Genomic DNA, 20261 nt, shown 5'->3' on the forward strand with positions numbered 1-20261 from the left:
TTGGTGTTGTTATTGAGTTCTAGTGTGGAGATATTTTGTAAAACGAAGGCCATATAGAGAGAATGTTTTTTTATATGCTGGGAAGAAATATCTGTTTTCCAAAATATCCGTACACATGCAGACACGGCCTCAAATTCTATGTTTAACTAGCATCTACTTCCATGTTTATCCACAGCTTTTCTCTGCATTGAAAAGGTGTCGACGTCACAGTGCTACATCACCTGACCACATGGCCAGAGCTTTCTCTATTACAAAGGTGAGAAGCTTTAATAACAGTCATGTCTAAAACAGGCTGAGTGGTCGCGTGTTAGGGATGTACAAGTCATGAGAGCTTTCAGAGAGAAACGGTTTATGTTAAAACTTAGTAAATAAACAAGAACATTTGTATCTATTTACCATTTTTGCTTGTCAAGAGAGTAAAGTGTACAACACTTTTGAGCGGTACAGTGAGTCTGTATCTAAATGTGTATCACTAGAAACTGCTATGGGATTGTGGTTCTTCTCTCAAATCAGATCTTTGAACTGTCAACTTTCTATAAATAAAAGAACAATCACTCAAAATACCAATATCACAAAAGCAGCAACAGCCTCCATTCTGAATTTTCCGACACTAACCTAATCTATTGATCCAATTCTTTCCTGGAGAAAGGCAGGTTTTTTGGTCTTGTACTTTCACCATTTATCAACCATCTCTGTGTGCATCTGATAATCCTGTTCCAGGGCTAAAATAAATATCCTATTCCTTAGTGTCTCATTATGTAACCTTATAATCCATCTGTAGGACAACATGCACTGTAGTAGGCGGAGATTCCCTGCAGTGACACACAGCACAAGGGGTCTCTTTCATGGGCCATCAGGATGCAAACGTTTACACTGGACCACATAGGGTAAACATCAATTATCAAGTGTGGAAAATCCTCTTATATCCATGTGTAATTTAAGCAGTTGCATTCGACTAGATTTCCATGTAAGGAACATTTGCTATACTGGCAAGGCATGGGTAGATTTAGCAGTTATTGTTTAAATCCAATTTCCCTGCCAACACAAAATGGCTTGTAATAATTAACTGCTTCATGGCTCAACAGAAGCTAGCACAGAAGGGCTCAATGCATCATTAATTAAAGCACTCTGTACAATAATCTGGTTTATGTTATCCCAGGTTTATGCGCTCCAGAGCATAAATAATGAGAGCTTGGACTCAATTTGCCAAATATACAGTTAAGTCCAGACATAAATGGTTGTAAAAAAGAAAAAATACCAGTGGAGGCTGTATAACTCCACCCTGTTACTCCAGCAACATGGCAGTGTTGCGACAGCTTTGTGACTTCATATCCAAGAATGACATTAAATCATGAGTTTATGGCAGGTGGAATGGGGAAGATGCATCTTAAGTATCGATAGCCAGCGACCAGGAAAGAGGAGAAATTACAGCTAGGTTTTCTAATCACACTTCACTATCTCATCTGAAGACTTATGACTTAGAGGAATGAGGCGAGGAGCCAAAGCAGAGGAGCAGGAGGAGGAAGGAGGAAGGAGGGGGAAACATGTATGCAGATAAGCTGTTGGGAAAGACAGCCAGAAAATCCACTGCTGGGTTTCAGGCACAGGCAGAAATATTTGGTATCAAACCACTAATTGAAACCAGGCTCCACCCAGGATAGGTGGAAGCATGCCACTGCTGATGAAACACTCATATGTTCCCATCGCTGTGGTCTTGGCCAACCACAGGTAGCGCAGGAAGTCGTCTACATTTTCAAATGCTCCTTGGGAAATCTAGCGAGATGAGTCACCTGGGTGTCAGTGAAAAAAAAATAACATCCCGAGTGTGTGTAACACATAAAAAAACTTCTCAAGCTCAATTCAAATAGCTCCACTCTCCATTTGAAGCAACTTTTCTCATGCTCGCCAAACTAATAATGATGCTAATCACTTGCATGACATCATTGCCCGTTTGCCAACAATGAGTTGTTTTATAGTACAGAATCTCGTTCTCACATGAAGACCAGTGTCAGAGGCATCATCTCGAGACTCAATGACGAATAGGAAGAGAATTTTCTACTCATGAATAACGTTTGTCTCCTGAAGGAATGCTGGTTTCATATCAAATCTCCAATGTTGGACCTGTGTAACTCTTAATAAGCATAACTAGTAAATAAAAGCTAATAAACAACATAAAAGTACAACTTCAAACGATGGATAAATTGAAAAATGAATATGAAAACCAAATCCTCGTGCAGGGAACTGTTTTTGTCCACACATGACCTTATTATTGGGTCCACTCAACAAAATTATAGCAGTTTTTCCACTTAACCATTTGAAATGGGTCAAGCTGTTCACTTTGCAAACACTGGCCTTTTGATAAGCAAAAATAAATAAAGAGGGGCACATAATTTAAAACATCTGTTTGGTCTTATTTTGAGCCAAATAGCTCAAGCTGGCAAGCAAGCAGTCTGGTCACTCACGAGTATAAATGCTTGCTCTGGTGAGGCTAAAACTCGAGCGGCCTTTGGCTCGATGCTGTGCGCTACTGTCTGAGGGAGTTTTACTGTGTGCTGCTCTCTTAACCAGAACTTCTATTATCTTCTACTATTTTTCCTTCTTTTCCTATGCATTGCATGTTTTAGTTGTAACCTTTGCAGTTTTCCAATCACAGAGCCTTTCATAAATAACAAAAGCTCTTATAAGCTACCACTTTGATTCATACATGGCAAACTGTGAGGACGAATGATCCTGAATCACAAAACTAGGTTGAAAAATAGACAAACATATTTTCAGCTGTATAAGACGGCTCAACGAGCAGTGCAAGAGGGGCAACCGTGATGGAAAAACATCGGTGAGTCAACGAGTACGCACATGGGCAAAGAATGAGCCGTTTGTGTTAAAGAGCATCATTAACGTTCACACAAACACACGAGAGAGGAAAGAGTAAGGCTGATGTGTTGCTGAGTCTTTTAGCACACTGATCAGTTTACACAGAAATACAGTCTAGTTTTCCATTTATGAATTGTCCATTTTCATTTGTTGGCAAGTTTGGCATCAATCAGGGATGTTCCTAACAACTTATCTCCTTGATTTTAAAGTTGAAACTTTGACTAGTCCACTAGTCTAACAGCATGAAAACACTCAAACAGTCAAATTGAGCACAATTTGTTCAGAAAAAAGTATAAATTTTAAGAGCAATTTGACATTGTTAATCGGGTTTAAATGACTAGTATTTCTGTTGCTGACTAGCGAGGGTAGCAACGTTTAATCAATGAGTAAATTAAACAGGCCCAGTATATAATACAGTTGATGAATGACGTTTGGATCTGCATTATCGCAGGCGACTTCAGATTTAAGAGGACTATTGAAAACTGTTATCTAGCCTTTCTTATCAAATATATGACAACTAATGGCACAATTCATGTGAGAGCAAAAGTCTGTTTTCTTGCAGACAACAACAACAACAAGCCTGACATCATTGTTTGGGTTAGAGTTAACACGACCACATTCTTGCCTTTGCAGCTGCAGTCTGAGGTAACACTGTGACCATCTGAGTTGACAAAACAGTCAGCTAAGCAGCCCTCAGCTTTTGCTGCAGTAGTAGAGTAAAGCCATCACAACGCAGACAGTTACATAAGCAGAGCTAAATCTAGAGGTCTTCCACCGCAGGAGCGGATGCTCGGCCTCCTCCAGTCTGAAGCATCACTGTTCGTAGCAAGAAAGAACACAGTCTTATCTCCAAGTCAAAAACTTTCCAGTTTGATGTGAAGTCAACTGGAAGAACTTAGAAAATGTCACTCTGGATCTGGAACAGCCATCACTGACATTATGTGGTTTCTTTTCAAGCTCTCAGGGTGGCATAAAAGCTGATCCTGGAGATGCAGCTATAGTGAAGAGCTATTTCAAACAAAACGCATCTCCAGATAAAACTCCCAAACACTAAGACTACATTTGATACTGTAAAGCATATGTTTTTCACAGTTAAACAGCTTTAGCAGCATAAAGTTCACACTGCAGTTATGTGCCAAAAACACCCTCCCAAAAGCACAAACCTACAGAGTATGGTTTATGTCACTATAGCTGCAAAATAACCCTTACTGAGCTTGACCTAAATGTTGTCAGAATCCCCACAGTGGCTCTCGATGCCAGACAAATCTGATAGGCAGCTGTGACAAAGGAGAAAAATCTGTCTCTTCACACAAAACACATTTGTCTTATTCTTAACACCACACAGGACTTAATGGCAAATACTGGAAAGTATCTGTGACAAAAAAAAAGATCTAAAAACCTGACAGACTGAAGAGGAAATTCATTTCATCTCTCAGGTCTGACTGAACCAGAAGAAAATCAGAAATAGATTTCTTCTGTGGTGTATATAAATAGAGTAAACTGACTCAAATAGTGCAGATTAGTCAATAAATTGCATTCCTGTGGTTTTGTTCTTGCTGTGAAAATCCCTGTATAGGCAGAAAATGAAACCTTACTGTGGGCTGTAATATGAGCCGCACGAGCGCTTTTAAGTGAAGCAGTCAATGTCACAAAAATCAATAGACTGATTAAAAGCAGGATGTGAAAATAAGGTCACTGGTGAATGTCAGGCATACAGGGATCAAACTGGATACCAGTCAGACTCAAACACCACAGACAACTGACCCAAAAAAGCCTAACTCATTCAAAAGAATCTGCTGCCATCCTTAAAAATTAGGTAAAAAAATGACATCTCTTTCTCTGACAATGTGCAGTCTGACGTCAGAGCTGACAAGAAAAAGTCTTTGTAGAGACACAGCTCATTGCCTGCAGTGACTGGTATACAAGGGGAGGAAGACACACACACACACATAGACTAAACACAGAAGCCTCACATCCAGACACATGCAGTCCCTGTTCAACCAGCTGCAGTGTGGAAGCCAGTACTGTAAACTGTTTGCATGCAAATATATGCACTGCTCCACTGAGTCTTAGCCAAGCTGACAAATGAATCTAACCATCTGGAAAGAGGATAAGTGGGAATGATGGTGATCCAATTTTTAAATATGAAACTTAACTTTGACAAGAAAAAACAGGTCCGTGAGTGAACAAGTCTCAAACTTGGGGTATGATGGATCCATACTTTTTGAAGAATGAGAATATAACCCTTCAGACTACTTCCATTAGCTGCCATTTGCTCATGGCCTCACTCACGACTGAAACTATTAGTGTCCATTTCAAAATCTGAGGATTTACCTTGTGCGTAATTCTGGTAAACTAATTGGCATGGCTTAAATTGAGCCACAGGGATCTGAGCAGACATGGAAAACTGTAGAACCAGTAATGGGATACTGCAACTAATCTCACCTTAGTTTTCAACTTAGGACAAACTGGGTTAAGCCTGTCATTAAGGCTACAACAGAAGGTCCAAGTCTCAAACTCTTTACCGCAAAGAAATATTTACAACTTGACATGAAGGTGACAACAAAGCACCACGAGAGAAAAGCTTGCTCATGACCAGTTTAAGTAACAAATTGGAATCTTGTTTGATATCACTGAAGCTTATCCCAACACAGGTTCTGTGGTGTATGAGAGCCAAAGTGGGTCAACTGTACACAAGCTGGTGATTAGCTCCAAAAGACTGAAGAGTCTAGAAGCAAAGAGGAGTATGAGCGAGTGGCACTGGCTGATTGCCTAGTTGGCTGACTCACTAACACAAGGAACTGATACACAATGTCAAAACATGAGGGACACAAGACTATGGCCAAAATGTGACCAAGAGTGAGAGGCCTGCTGTGTATCATCAGTCAAAAGGGACAAACTGTGTCCATGTGTACTTCCCACTAAATCAATTTTACTGAATGATCCGAACAGAACTAGGTCAAGGAAGACCACCGTGGCAGAGTTATAGTTCCAGTTAATGTTCCTCTCAGAACCTTAAATTACATTAAAGGAATACTTTGCCTTTTTTTAACCAGTTTTCTATCATAGCATTGTGGGTAGTATCTGTAAAGCTACTATCGTAAACTTTCTTTTCATCTTACCATCTTTCAGATGCCTGCCAACCCGGCACAAAGAGCTCCTCTCTTTCTCTCTCTCAAACTCAGACCAAACTATAAAACTAGGCAGTTCTAATCAAAAATAAACCAAATTGTTTCCTATGTCAAAACGGACAAGCTCACATTACAGGAGCATTTATCAATCTGGTGCGGCACAAAGTGTTCTTGTAGTTGTAGGTTTTCTACCTCTTGAGCAGAAGTGAATGCCACAGCAATTTTTCTCTGTTTTCTCTGTCATATAGCACCAATTTCTAAAGTATTTACATCTTTCTACAGCGTTTTATGAAAAGACCATCTTTGCAGTAGTGAAATACTTCTTTAATCTTTTTTTTTTTTTTAAATATCAGGTGGGACAATTAAGATAAAACTGTCTACAGCGATGCTATCGGCTCTGCTGTGAGGCCGCTGTGCTTTGAGCTAAATGCTAACATGCTTACATTTAGCAGGTATAATGTCTACCATGTTCACCATCTTTGTTTAGCATGTCAGCATGCTAATTAAATTAAATTAAATTAGCAGTAAACACAAAGTACAGCTGAGGGTGAATGTCATAGGTTTTTGCAGGTTACTGGTCATAAATGGGGACCATAAATGTCTTTATCAAGTTTAATAGGAATCAGTCCAGTAGTTGCTGAGATATTTCAGTCTAGACCAAAATGGTGGACAGACTGACAGCCAAACATTGCTATTGTTTTTAGCATGATTTGGAAAAACAAGCCATTGACTCTATCAGAGAGCTCAAACAAGTGACTATATTTGTGCTTAAGCTATCAATCCATAAAACTAAGAAACGGAAATACATTTTTTAAAACTCGACATTTCCTCAAGGTTTAGCCATGCCATCACTTCTGAGGAACTGTCATGCTGATCGCCTCAAATAACCATTGTGCAAGATGTTATGCATTTCTGAGGTAAACACACCCTGTTTATTCACAAAGCCAATGATGCATGGATCAGCCCAGTATCAAGTAGCAAAACATAACGCTAGGGCGTCAGTGGTTTAGTGGTAGAGCAGGTGCCCCATGTACAAGGCTGTTGCCGCAGTGACCCGGGTTCGACTCCAGCCTGTGGCCCTTTGCTGCATGTCTCTCCCTCTCTCTCTCCCCCGTTCACGCCTCACTATCCTATCAATAAAAGGCAAAAAATGCCCTAAAAAATATCTTTAAAAAAAAAAAGTAGCAAAACATAGCGCAAGAACAAGAAAAGGAGGAGAGGAAGGGACTATCAGCTGAGGCTGAGGAATTCCATTTCTAACTAAGCCATGCAAAGACACTCACATACTGTGCATGCCTGTGATCACATGAACTACAAGACAAACATGTAAAACGATCAGACTGCTCTACTCAGAGTTGACAGAGGACTCTCTGTGTAATTAGTCTGTGTACACATCACGAAGCTGTGAGAGAAACTTCTCCTCCCAGGATTGTACAGTGTACCTTGCTTGGCCAAACACACACTGGACATATGACCTCTCCACAAGGTTTTGGTGATGAGCCCATAATGGTGTAGAGAGTAATGCTTTTATGAACAAAAGGACAAGAAGTCGTGGTCGCTTTTAAGTGCTCATCTGCATCAGAGTGTAGCAAACACAATGACTAAAGAACAAAGCAGAGAGTGCATTTTGTGTAGCGCTCACTCCCACTCAAACGTGTTTAGTGCATCACAGGTCAGGGCTCAATCTCTGGGACAAGCAGATTTCTACCACTTCCTAAAGATAATAAAGAGGCCCTACACACAAGAAAAGATCACAACTTCAACCAATATTGATAATCGGTTAATGTTAAATGTCTTCCTGCATTGGCTCAATAACAAGGAAATATTTTTCTCAAGGCCAGCGTCAACAATATTGCAGCACAGCGGCCACACCAGCCTACTTGTGGTGGAATTGTTAACAAGTGGTGGGCAAGCTGTGAAAAACAGATTCTGAAATAATTTTGTATGTGTTTGCATGATTAAGCGAACTAAATAATGCATGACGGTTGGGGAGTGAAAAGAAATCTGATAACTGAATTAACATTCATTCAATAACAGCACATTCTGTCTTGAGGGGAAATAAAACTAAGGGATTGTGACTAATAGCAAAGCACTCTAGCAGTGCGCTGAAAAGGAAAACTTATTTTTAAAACTGAACAATGGAGACTGTAATGTGAAACTCACCTCTAATGACGTGGGGGCCGGTTGGTATTTATCTGTAATGACAGAAGATTGAGAGTTATTCACACTCATAAACACTGTGGACAGTTATTAATTATGCAAACACACCCTCTGAATTATTCATGTGCATCTTGTGTACAATTAAGCAAGACATCTTTAAAGGCAGAGAAAACACACACCTCACACAGCGTTACAAAACATTAATTATTAAATGTGAGAGCGGAGAGGAGACTGTGTAGAGGGAGCGTGATTACTCGACAGCGCTGAAGTCGACTGTAAAACTACTGAGTGAATAAATGATTATGTTTTCTCTGCAGTCACTGCACACTGCCTGAGGCAAATGGAGGTGTCAAAACCCGCCACTGGGGACTGGCTACACTGATATGACTGCTCCCTCATACTCAAGAGAAAGACATTGCCCTCTATTCACCATTTCCATGGAAACCCCTCTGAAATTAAAAAAACCTCAACCTTGATCATGCCCTCTTACATACACTATAAACCTTTTCCTAACAAATCACAGGAACCTAAATGGACAGGAAAAACCTGAAGTTTCTCTTTCCCCTACTGACAAAAGCTTACACGAAAGCTTTGATAATCTTATCTCTTGTTCTATTAATGGCCTTTCCAGCACAGCTTTACCTCTGGATTTGACGTAAGAGCTCAGAAGTACAGTCTTTCTCACACTGAATAATTACATGCACTTTAAAGTTTGACAGCTAATCACTAGCATGTATGGTGATTGGCACACAGATTAACTGCCGGTAAGAGTAACATCAGAGGTGAAAGTACAAATACAGAGATATATCTGCAGACTTTAACACCAGTCCAGAGTGTAAAATTAGGTCACTACATATAAATGAGACACTTGGCCAGATGTCTGATCTCTCTGAATGTTAATACAAGTGCCATTTCAGTTTAAAACCTATCAATTGAGGAAGTCATTGAGCACTTTTCAATTAAATGGGACTACTCTGACTGCTGTGGCTGCATACTACTGCATTTTTTCCCCACATGGACCTTTCAAAGAATACCTCTTCCACAAAATAACCATTTGTATATCAATTAGTCATGCTGTGAAAACTGTTTCTTGCAACCATACCGTTTGAAACTGAAATGAAAGTGAAGCTAATCTATGCGCTCTTCAAAGCCAGTCACCAATACTAAGGTTTTTGGGCAAAAATGCAAGTGTTTGGGAAGTACCTAGTACATGAGGATAAATGAGACTTGGATTATACTGCACGAGTTGTGTGAGAGTTGAACCCTTTTTACACCATCATTAGCGCATGCATGTGGGTATTTTTTAAACGCCAGAAAACCCATTAAAAAAAAAAAATAGTCCATAGAATCCTTTCCCACTGACTGTAGACTACAGCGGCCTTTTTTCTGTTGTGTCATGGTTTACATCGCGCATGGGCCCTAGTAAACAGAAGAAAGCAATATGGAACCTCTCAAACTCAGTGGTGACTAAATTTTGATGATGTTTTAGCGCTGCTTGGACAGAGACAGGCAGTATTTTGTGGCAATCTGTTATTGCGTTGTGAGGGCAAAGGAGCTAAAAATTAGTGTGTTCACCCGGGTGTTATATATTTCTGTAACTGCCAACCGAAGACAACAGGAACTGGAGCCAACGAATACCTGTGCGTACTGCAGAGTGACCTGTGCCTGGGATGATTGCCAATGGTAACGTTTCCCAATAAATTCAAAGTTGTTAGTGGAATTTTTGGCCCATGGAAAAGGGGTTTTGATTAATTTTGCTGTTGTTAAAAGTGGCCCCCAATTAATAAATTATCATGTTCACTGGTTTCCAAGACAGCGTGCAGAAAAAAACAAAAGTTTTCTTCACAAATTCAAGGTGTCCACCTGATTGACAAACAGTTCTTCGGTGGGTAAGTACTTCTTTACAGAGACATTTACGGGAAATACTTGTTTCAAAGTGTAGCATGATTCTGCGTAGGTCACTATGAATTACAGCCGACAGACGGGAGGAAAAAAAATAAACAGCCATCCACCAACGCTCATCTGGGGAACACTGGCTCCTCTGTTTGTCCCAGCCAAGGAGCGATGGCTTGGCCAGGGCCCTCGTCTCTCCTAGAGCGAGTAAGTCACAGTGGACATATTTGGAGCAGCATGCAGTGTCACCCAGACTATTCTATTCAGAGAAATATCAGCCTCTGCGCTGGTGAGAAAAGGGGTTCACAGAGAATTTTATACAGATGGGTAGATGTAAGGTTTTTCTACCAGACTGAAATTTTCAGAAGTTTTATTTTTTATTCATCACTGACCTTCATTCTAAAAAATGAATACAGAAGTGATGTTACATCCTTATTTATACCCATCCACTGACATAAATAACCAAATCAACTCTATGAGTAACACTCCAGGTAAAAACTGCGTGCATCAAATCAACTAAAAAAGGAAAAAATCCCCTGCACTGTGTGTATGAATCATTGGAAATCTTGGGGTAGACAAGTGTCTCATCTTGATGCAGCATTCAGGCTTCATTCAGGCCCAAGGCAACATGGAGTGGGAGTGAACATATTCTTCCCCATGCTCCGTGTGAATTGATCTGACTGCAGAGTGCAGACTGTATATGCGCTGCTTATTAGTCGGATTCTGTTTACCATGCGGCGCAAAAATGCAAACGACATCTTGATACAAGCAGTAAGAAAGGAAGAGTGACTTAAAGGCCTCAGTGTTTGTGTTCTGGTTGCTGGCCAAATAATGTCACCTTGTCCCTGACTCATGCACAGACTGCACAACCATTGATTTTCTGCTGGGGTGACAACTTCAAAAAGGGGCAAACGAGCCACTGGAAGCCTAATCGGTCTCACGTCTCTCTCATCGCCAGGCCCAATAAGAATCAGGACAGAGCTGAGGCTAAGCTGGCCCAAAATACCTCAGCCACCAGCCAGAGGAGCAGCAAAGGACTCTGTCGTAATCTCCAAACTCATCTGCAGTCAAGACTTCTGAAGTCTGTGCATCTAATCATCACATTTACTCTATTTTTAGCAGCGTCAAGATTCTCAGCAGTCTGTTTATACTGAGAGTGTAATTTCCACACACAGCAAACATTACTGCACTGGCTCAATAAATATGCTGAGTTGAGGGAGGGCTGGACTGAGGGGGTTTACAGGGGAGGGAGAAAAGAAGCAAGGTGGCTAATAGGTTCCCAGGAGAGACAGAATATAACCTCTGTGCCTGAGGCTACACTGACAGCCACACCTCCTCCTCCCACACCCAGGTTTATCTCTCACGTATTAATGGAATGCAGTTAAAGTAATACTTTGCTGATTTTTAACCAGCTTTGTATCATAAAAACATGGGTAGTGTGTGTAATGAACTACGGTAAATTTCCCTCCTTCTTATAGAAGCAGACCAAGAGAGAGACCCACCCCTCTTTCTCTCACTTAAATTCAGACCAAACACAGATCAAACTGTACAACTAGGCAGCACTGATCAAAAATAAATCAAGATTCTGTTACTACATTGCCTATTTTATGCCTAAAAGGTCTTGAGAAACACATTTTAGTGCACTGTTTGGCTGCAGTATGAGAATATGTGAACAGGTAGAGGGTGCCTTGCCTTTCCTTTCTCACCTAAAATATTTTTTAGAAACCTATTTTCACTGTAATTTGAGATTGTACCAGTTGGCCACCATATTGTTTGCTGTGTCAAAATGGCCCAGCTCACATTACGACACCCATCAGCAGGAGTGTTTAGTGGTCTGGTATGACGCAGTGCATTATCCTTGTTGTACATTTTATTCCTCTTGAGCAAAAGCAAACGCCACAGCCCTTTTCCTTTGTTTTCTCTGGTCATGTAGCTCTAATTTCAAACAATTTGCATCTTTTTGCTGCACAGACAGCCCAGTTCAAGACTATCTTTCCAGCAGGCTTTAAGACACTAAGTCTGTACATCTTTCTACACACCTGAGCTGGTTTAATGGAAAAGTCCTTGCTAGAAGTTCCTTTGAAATAGTGGAGACCCACAGTAATGGCAGTTTTTCCAGTAGGTGACTGCTCTCAACTAGTGTCCAAATGTAAATCTATGCTCGACTATAGCAAAAGATATCAGTGACCAAATCATTTGCACTGGAATTGTATATGCCTGTTCCTGTCCATGATGCCAGACGAGTAGCCTGTTGTCAGGTACATTAGGGCTGAAACTGATTATTTATCAACTAGTTTGGTCTATAAAATGTCAGAATATAGTGAAAAGGGTCCTCATATTGCTTGTTTTGTTCAACTAACTGTCCAAAACCAAAAAGTATTAATCTTAATATCACAAAAATAAGCAAATATATGCAATGAGCAGCTGGTGTGAGTGACATTCTGGATGTTTTTTGCTTAAAGGATTGTCAAGATTGTTGCAAATTAATTTTCTGTCAATAGACTGATCAACGCATCAATAAATTGCTTGAACTCTGAGGTAAATAGTCAAGGTGGAACACAAACCTACCACAAGTGAGTGGCTCTACTGTATGCAGCCCATGTGCATGCAAGCTTCCACCTTACTATTTTACATATTAAAACGTGTTTCCATCCCCCTCAGGTGCATGCAGCCCACACCAAGCATCTGCTCCGACACTTCTATGTATCTGTGACCTCACCTAATGTCACAACATAAATAATGAGGCTGTTAGCAGCAACGTGAGTCATCTGTATTTGGCTTTTGTCCAGTATTCCACTGTAGTCCTTGATTCTGACTATATAGCTTTGCTCTGGACTGGACTGGGCCCAAGGTGCTCTGCAGTTTGAATCCATCACATGGTTCATTGTTTACTGTAGCTAACTGACCGCTGCAGGAGCATGATTTCAAACACAAATCCACAGCAGCCTGTCTGAGCCAGCCCTGCTAACACACCCGTTTGAATGAAGCAGCAATGTAAGCCATGTTTATGATGTAAATATTAGATTGTGTTGTGAACAACACAATCCTCTCTGTTATAATTGATGATAAAGCTTTCTCTGTGTTTTTATCCCCTGAAGCTATGCTGTGATCTGTGATGTATATTTAATAATCGCATCAGGCGTCTGTAAACAAATTCACCACATGGCTGGAAGCAGACAGCCACAACAATATGGCCTCTTTGTAGGGATGCTCCGTCGGTTTGAGTGATGTGAAGGAAAATGCTTCATTGTCGGCAGCCTGTTGGGATATCAGTGTGTGTCGTTTAAACTGCGCAGTTACTCAAAATGTTTCCCCGACACCTGGCTGCTCGGCTCGTTTACCTGTGCTGTCTTCAAAGTGCAGTTTCACAGTCCCGTCTCTCCCGATCCACACATCCCTGGGTCCCTCAATCCTCCTCGGGCAGCCGACGGCCGACGCACCGGCGGACGTGGAGCTTTTCCTCCGGTGTTTCTGCGCTAAAGTCCGACAACACTGATAACACACAGCCCATGCCTGCTCCTCGTTTATCGGTTGGTTGTACAGTGTGAGTATTTCTTCCAAGGAGACGTCCGCGGCGCCCTCGCTGCAGTCCATGTTCACGTCCCCGCTGTTCATATCGGCGGAGAAATCCCGGAGAATCGTCGGCGAAGTCAACATCCCTTCGTCAGTCCCCGGTCGCTTGGCCATCCTCACCTCATCATAACCACACAATTTAAAGATAAAAAACGAGAAAAAACGAAATAAAGCAAATAGTTCAGAGTCCCTCGGTCAGACGTTAACCTCTCAATCAAATGATATGTCCCTGGTGTGAACGGAGAGCACCAACGGTTCACTGTGAGCGACAGTTTGCTAGCTGTCAGTAGGTTCCGCGTGGTCTCTGTGCCCGCCGGTTTACTGCGCATGACGCCTCCATGCGTCATTTTGTAGTCCGCCATCAGGTTTTGTAGTCCAGATTCCGTAATAAAAAAAAATACAATATATTGGAGTGTCCCTGAGGTCACACCATGCATTGCAGTGGTGAATTTTAATGCTTTAGCTCATGAGGTGGAATGTAACTAAATTCAAAATGGCGTTCATTCGCAAAAAAACAGATTAAAAATTATTAAAGGGACAGTGCGTAGGATTTAGTGGCATCTAGTGGTGAGGACTGCAGGTTGCAACAAGCTGAAATTTCTCCCATTAGGATTCCTTCCATGATTATTGTTCAGGAGGTTTTGCCAGGAGCTGAATTCTCTGCAGAGGTCTCTACCTCTATAAAACAAATGGACCAGGTGATTAAAACCTGTTCAAATGCTGAATAACTACTGTGGTCGACACGGAAGTGGAAGGGCCCTGTCTAGAGTCAGTGTTTGGTTTGTTCATTCTGGACGACTCTAGCAAGAATTTTTAAAAACATATTTATAAAAAATTACCATTATATACAATATCTTATGGGGGAAAAAACAACACCAGTTTGACCAATAGGCTTTTCTAGTGGTTCTCAAATTTTTTTTGGCATGCCCCCAGAGGTATAAACAAAAGTTCATACTCCTGAACCATATATCTTTAAAACAATCATTAATAATAACTAGGGAAGCAACTAATAAAAAGGATCCACGCTGAATTAAGTTAATTAAAGGTCAGCACAGTATCATCAATCTCTTGTTTATTTTCCCTAGACAAATCTTATTTGTTTCACTCCATATTTTTCCCCTGCTTGCACCTACAGTGGCTCTATGCCATCCTAAGACTCAACCCACAGAACTACTAGGCTATTCCCTGGAGTGCAAAAAAATACAATAAATTTGGAAAATAAATAAAAGCCGAATTATCTGGTTTTGCAAGTGAACCCTGCACTAAAACTTTAAGGTACTTCATTTCATTGTATGCTGCTTAGTACTTCTGCTCGACCACTTTTTTTGGCAGCTGTAATTACTGATTTTTTTATTTATTTATTTAATTTATTTATTTATTTGCATTACTATTTACACAATTCCCCCAAAATAAACAACGTGACAACACAGACATTCTAAATGGCGCCCTTTGTATCTCCTGTTGGCATGTTTGTTCATGCAGTAGCTGATTAAGAAATAGAATGTATAGTTTTTTTGGCAGCTGACAAGGAAGCCATAAAAGATGATGATTTTCCTCATGGGGATTAATGAAGTCTCACCTGATCTTATTTTACCAAACTTTGCAAATTAAGATTTTAGGCCTGGTAAGCATAAAAATGTGTTGTGAAAATATAATGCATTGTTAAATATTAATTTTCCCAACAGTGGTAATCACATACTTTTCCACATCTACAACATTAAAATTGTGCTTACATGTTAATGCATCAGTTAAAATAATCAATTATTAAATACAATAAATATAATAATATAACACTAAACACTAGGCCCAATTTTATGTTTGAAACTTTAACTGCTAATACTCAAAAAATACTTAAGTTTTTAAATGCAGGACTTTTACTTGTAATTCAGTACATTTTTGCAGCAATATTTCCACATTTAATCAAGTAAAGAATATTCGTATGTCTTTCACCATTGCTTGTTTTTAATATCAAGCTGTGCTCAGCACTTAGTAAATAACATAAAGCAACATATATATTGGCTTATTGATTTAGGTCAATTAATTCTGCTTTTGTCTTTGCCTGGAGCTAACGAGAAATGACTGCACATATCACGTTTTTCTGGGTTTCACAACTTAAGAAGCTGACAATTTTAATTCAAAGAAGAAAAGTGATGCAGATCCTGTGTGTCAAAATGTTGTTTCCAGTCACAAAAGTTGGTCTGTAAACATCTCAGCATTATCATCTCAGTGAACTCTTGACAAGTAACAGTTATCATAAGCATAAAATGTCAGTTTAGACAGGTTTTCTTAAAGACTCCAGCTGATCAACAACACCATCTGCTGGCCATAACTGTCACTCTGCTCATGAATCATCTTGAATGCACTTCTCAGTGGAGTTTTCCATTGTCACGTGTACCAAATAAGCAAAAAGTTTTATTTCTGACAGCTTGCTTTTGTTAATGTTTAGGCAGAGACATTTTGCCATCAGCGCTGAATCAATTTGAGATTGATTAAACATGCAGATCAGTGTAAGCCACACAAATGACCCATCGTTAAAATATATCGTGGTAAATAATAAGGTATAACTTCATATAACATAAAAGAAGATGCAAGAGAACACATAATGCTGAACACAACAAACTCTCAAAGTGAAAACAGGAGCAGTTCAGATGAATTGTAGGCACATGCGGGTGTGTTTGTTTTTTTATCTTGCAAAGGCTGGAGAAGACAGTCTTCAGCCCTCAAGCGTCAAACCTTCAAACCTCAGTTTCTAAACAGCACTTCAGGGTCTTTTAAATGAAAATAATTTACAGCATGTTTGAGGTTAAACAGCATTGTCATTGTTTTCATTCACAAAGAAAAAAAAGAATATACTTGCACAAAGTACTGAAGCAAATTCTTAAGGAAGGCCTCACACAGAAAACATTTGATGTGCAGATTGTGATTATCATGTGCATACTGGACAGCCTGTTCTTGTTTTCTTCAAAGTTGGCTTAACACAGTGACTCATTCCCTGACCGGCAACTTAAGCATGGGAGAAAAGCGTGGTGGAGAGTGGGAGCACTATTTGTGATCCACCCTCTGCTTCACTTCACGCATGCATTTGCAATGGCACAACAAAGATGCAGCATCCCAAGATCTTTGGATGGAAACATTATGCAAGTGCTTATGTTGTAAACCACTGAGATCGACAGCCAAGGTCTCGCAAACATCATCCCCACACTTCTGTATATCACTGTCCCATCTTTTGGTGAACTTCTCACAGTTCCGGCCATCTCCCTCTCTGCAGAGTCGTGGCTTTTCTTCATCTTTCATCACACACATTCCCAGGTTCGGCGTCTCCACTACTGTTGTTATTGACAGGCTGCCCATCCTTAGACAAAGCGTTGGCCTCTTTTGATGCCCTCCTTTTGGACTCACGAGTGGTTTGCTGTGAAAAGATGTAAGAGTATTGAATGTCACGTCATTTAAATGTCACCACCGGACAGAGAGCGAGTGGGCAACGATGGCCAACTGAGACCTGAGTCACTGAAGCCCTGCACACAAGAGGAAGGTTAAATTAATAAAAACACAATAGTCTATGTTTCTGTGTTGCTGAAAATGTCATTTGTTTGGTCAGAAGAATTGATTTTTCATATCTTTTTGAAATGTTAAATGAGTTTTGTACAGACAAACAAAACATTTGTAACTCAGTCCCCAATAATGACAATGAAATTAAAACATGCTCTTTCTATCCGTTATTCATGAGTATTAGAGCCTACACATTTACATCCATCCATCCATCCATTTTCATCCACCTATCCAGGGCCGGGTCGCAGGGGCAGCAGGCCGCGCAAAGCACCCCAGATGTCCCTCTCCCCACAAACACTGTCCAGCTCCTCCTGTGGGACCCCAAGGCATTCTCAGGCCAGATGAGATATGTAATCCCTCCAGCGTGTTCTGGGTCTTCCCCAGGGCCTCTTACCAGTTGGATGTGCCCAAAACACCTCTAACAGGAGGCACCCAGGAGGCATCCTGATCAGATGCCCGAACCACCTCAACGGACCCCTTTCAACGCAAAGGAGTTGATTTGATTGTGAATCAAAAATAAAATTAGCAGCACTTTTTGTTTGCATGAACATTAAAATAACAGCATACCCAACACCTTCTGTAAACATATGAAAACCATATAAAATGTGCATTAACATTAAAGATAGCCTGTCTTTTAAATGTGTGCTTCAGGGTCTGTGTCACTGCGGACAAGAAGCCAGTAGAATCTCTAGGTTTGCCTGCTGCACGCCCACTCTGTAAACTAGGGAATAGCAAAACAAACCCACGTTGTGCACGCTGCACCTGCGTCTCAGAGAATGTTGCTATCTTTGGTTGATGCTGGACAGTATTTACCGTGAGTTTTTCAAAGTGTAGCAAGCAAACACAGCTTTAATGATGAAAAAACATTGAAACAATAATACTTGCTGTTAAGAATTTTACTGTGGTTTCATCCAGAATGACAATCAAACATCGTTATTGAGATACTGACGAACATAAAGTGTAAATATGCTCTGTCAATAGATGCACACAAAGCCTCTTATTTTTAATTGTCTATATCAGTGTTGTTTTTGTCTTTCTGTAACACGTGAGACAATAGTGAAAACTACAGTTATAATTTCCTATGTTTTAACTCCTTGTTTTATCCGATCACCAGGAAAACACGAAGGCATTTCACTCGAGTCCACTGATTCACCAGGAAGTGACAGCCCACACACTTATTTAGAATGCAACATTTAATCTTAATTTAATTTTTGAGTTGTTTCTTTTATTCAACTATCATAAACCCCAAATAGTGTCAAATATGACAAAGAAAAGCAGCAAATCCTCATATTTCTTCTGCCTGTTTTTAATTTTTTGTTTCAGCTCTGCATCTTTGTGAATAGAGTAGTATACAATATGTAAAACTTGTACCCCAGTACTGCACTGCATAATATACAGTTACACTGACATGTACATATATACTGTAGGATCTACAGTGTCAGTACTGTGGGTGTTGTTGTGTAGTCTATATTTGTATCCTCCTGAGCCTGGGATAACTTGGTTCCTATCTCTGCGAACATGTCTCATCTTGCTTCTCAGATCACAAGACAAATACCTGCCAGCTGCTCTTTCTTCCCTAAAGCCTTCATATTTTCTTCTCCAGTCACTATGGACTGCCAGCAAAAGCAAGTTAGATTAAGAAGTGTGCTATCATAAGCCAGATTCCTCTTTAAGTTGATGAAAATTCTGCAGAGCAGCCTGACAGAAGAACTGCACATGAGAAGTCATGTAAACAGACAGGTTCAAGACATGATGCTGCCTTAACATCCCCATGTGTGCAAAGACCAGAGGCACCTACTTCAGTCAAGGAGCGTCTGGGTCTCCTCTGGTGGTTGGAGCCAGTGGATGTGAGGGCCTGCTTCCCACACTGGGTGCCTGTGTTCACCATTCTCTTCTCCCTCAGGCTGGCCTCCAGAGCTTTACCTTTGGACAACAGTTTGGGATATTATCATGTGAAACACAGCCAGATTCTTGCCCTGGCTTCAACATGAAGACAATGACAGAGGTAGGAAACTGCTCTGTCAGGGAGTTGACAGCTGGTGTTTGGAGTCTTGTGAATCCTGCATATCATTGGTGTGGCTGTAGTGTAGCCTATTACAATGAGGGATGTTGCAGTAAAAATAGATAAAGCGGAGGCTTACTGTTTGCTACTGGCAGAGAGGTCTCCACGTCCGTGTTGGTAAGCCACGTCGATTCCGTCTCTCTGGTCCAGCTCTCATGGTACCTCGGCTCGATGATCGCATCCGCCCGACTCCCTCCACAACCCATCGGGACAATCATCCAGGGCAGGTGCAGCTGACACGGGCTAAACACGGCTCAGTTTGTCTCACAACAGCCGCTGCATCCTCCCCGGATCTCTACTACTGCAGCTCCATCCGTGGCTCCGTCTCCATCATCAGCCCGAGCTGCTGCTGCTGCTGCTGGTGGATGCTGCTCTCCACAGACAGCAGCTGACTAGCATTACCACACACTGTGTGCGTCATCCATCTGCATCCATCCTGAGTGCTGATAGGCTGAGAGGAGCATCAACTCCAGATCGTCATCATCATGCAAATATGCAATTACACCAGTCAGAATCACTCTAACGCTTTACTTGAAGTAGCCTACCCCTATTTACAAACATTTGATAACTAAACATTTAATCATTCAAAAAATAATGCAGTTGTGTGCAGCTATGAGAACTTGCTTGTTTTCATTCGCAAATAATTGTAACTGCTCCTATTAAAACACCTGTTTTTTTTTTTTTTACTATATTGTGATATATTAGCCCATGTTTTAGCAGCCTCCACTTATGTGACTTATGGTTGTTGACAAGTACATAAGGCTAATAAACACATAGTGTGTATAAACCATTTATCAAGTGTTAATAAACTACTTGTAAATGCTACAGGGCAACTTAAAGCAAAGTCTTCCAACAGTTAGTTAGGTTTATAAAATGTTTTCTTGTACTTTTATGAATAATTATCAATAACTACAACTAAAATAAAAAGAATCACAAGGATCAAAACTCAGACCTGTTGTCCTCATTCATGGACACTTTTTTTTGTGCCATCTAGTGGTAGCAAAAGCACAATACACTAATCC

The 20261-nt window shown here is 40.6% G+C and overlaps 2 protein-coding genes across 8 annotated transcripts in view; both read right to left on the bottom strand.

Moving 5' to 3' along the window:
- spire1a (spire-type actin nucleation factor 1a) overlaps positions 1-13882 on the bottom strand; it is a 36104-nt gene extending 22222 nt beyond the window's left edge. For all 7 annotated transcript variants that reach the window (XM_078176100.1, XM_078176098.1, XM_078176099.1 and 4 more), the window contains exons 1-2: positions 13397-13882; positions 8166-8197 (exon numbers count right to left, since the gene is read on the bottom strand). In XM_078176100.1, coding sequence (XP_078032226.1) covers positions 8166-8197; positions 13397-13742 — 378 coding nt within the window. In that variant the 5' untranslated portion in view covers positions 13743-13882. The remainder of the gene's footprint in view (positions 1-8165; positions 8198-13396) is intronic.
- Positions 13883-15721: 1839 nt separating this feature from the next.
- LOC117263367 (uncharacterized) lies at positions 15722-19599 on the bottom strand. The gene is made up of 3 exons (XM_033636648.2): positions 19319-19599; positions 18976-19100; positions 15722-17037 (listed from the first exon to the last, which is right to left on the bottom strand). The coding sequence occupies exons 1-3, from the start codon at positions 19455-19457 to the stop codon at positions 16912-16914; spliced, it is 390 nt and encodes a 129-aa protein (XP_033492539.1). The 5' UTR covers positions 19458-19599; the 3' UTR covers positions 15722-16911.
- Positions 19600-20261: the final 662 nt, after the last annotated feature.

The sequence above is a fragment of the Epinephelus lanceolatus genome, chromosome 16 (genome assembly GCF_041903045.1).
Source record: "Epinephelus lanceolatus isolate andai-2023 chromosome 16, ASM4190304v1, whole genome shotgun sequence".
NCBI lineage: Eukaryota > Metazoa > Chordata > Actinopteri > Perciformes > Serranidae > Epinephelus > Epinephelus lanceolatus.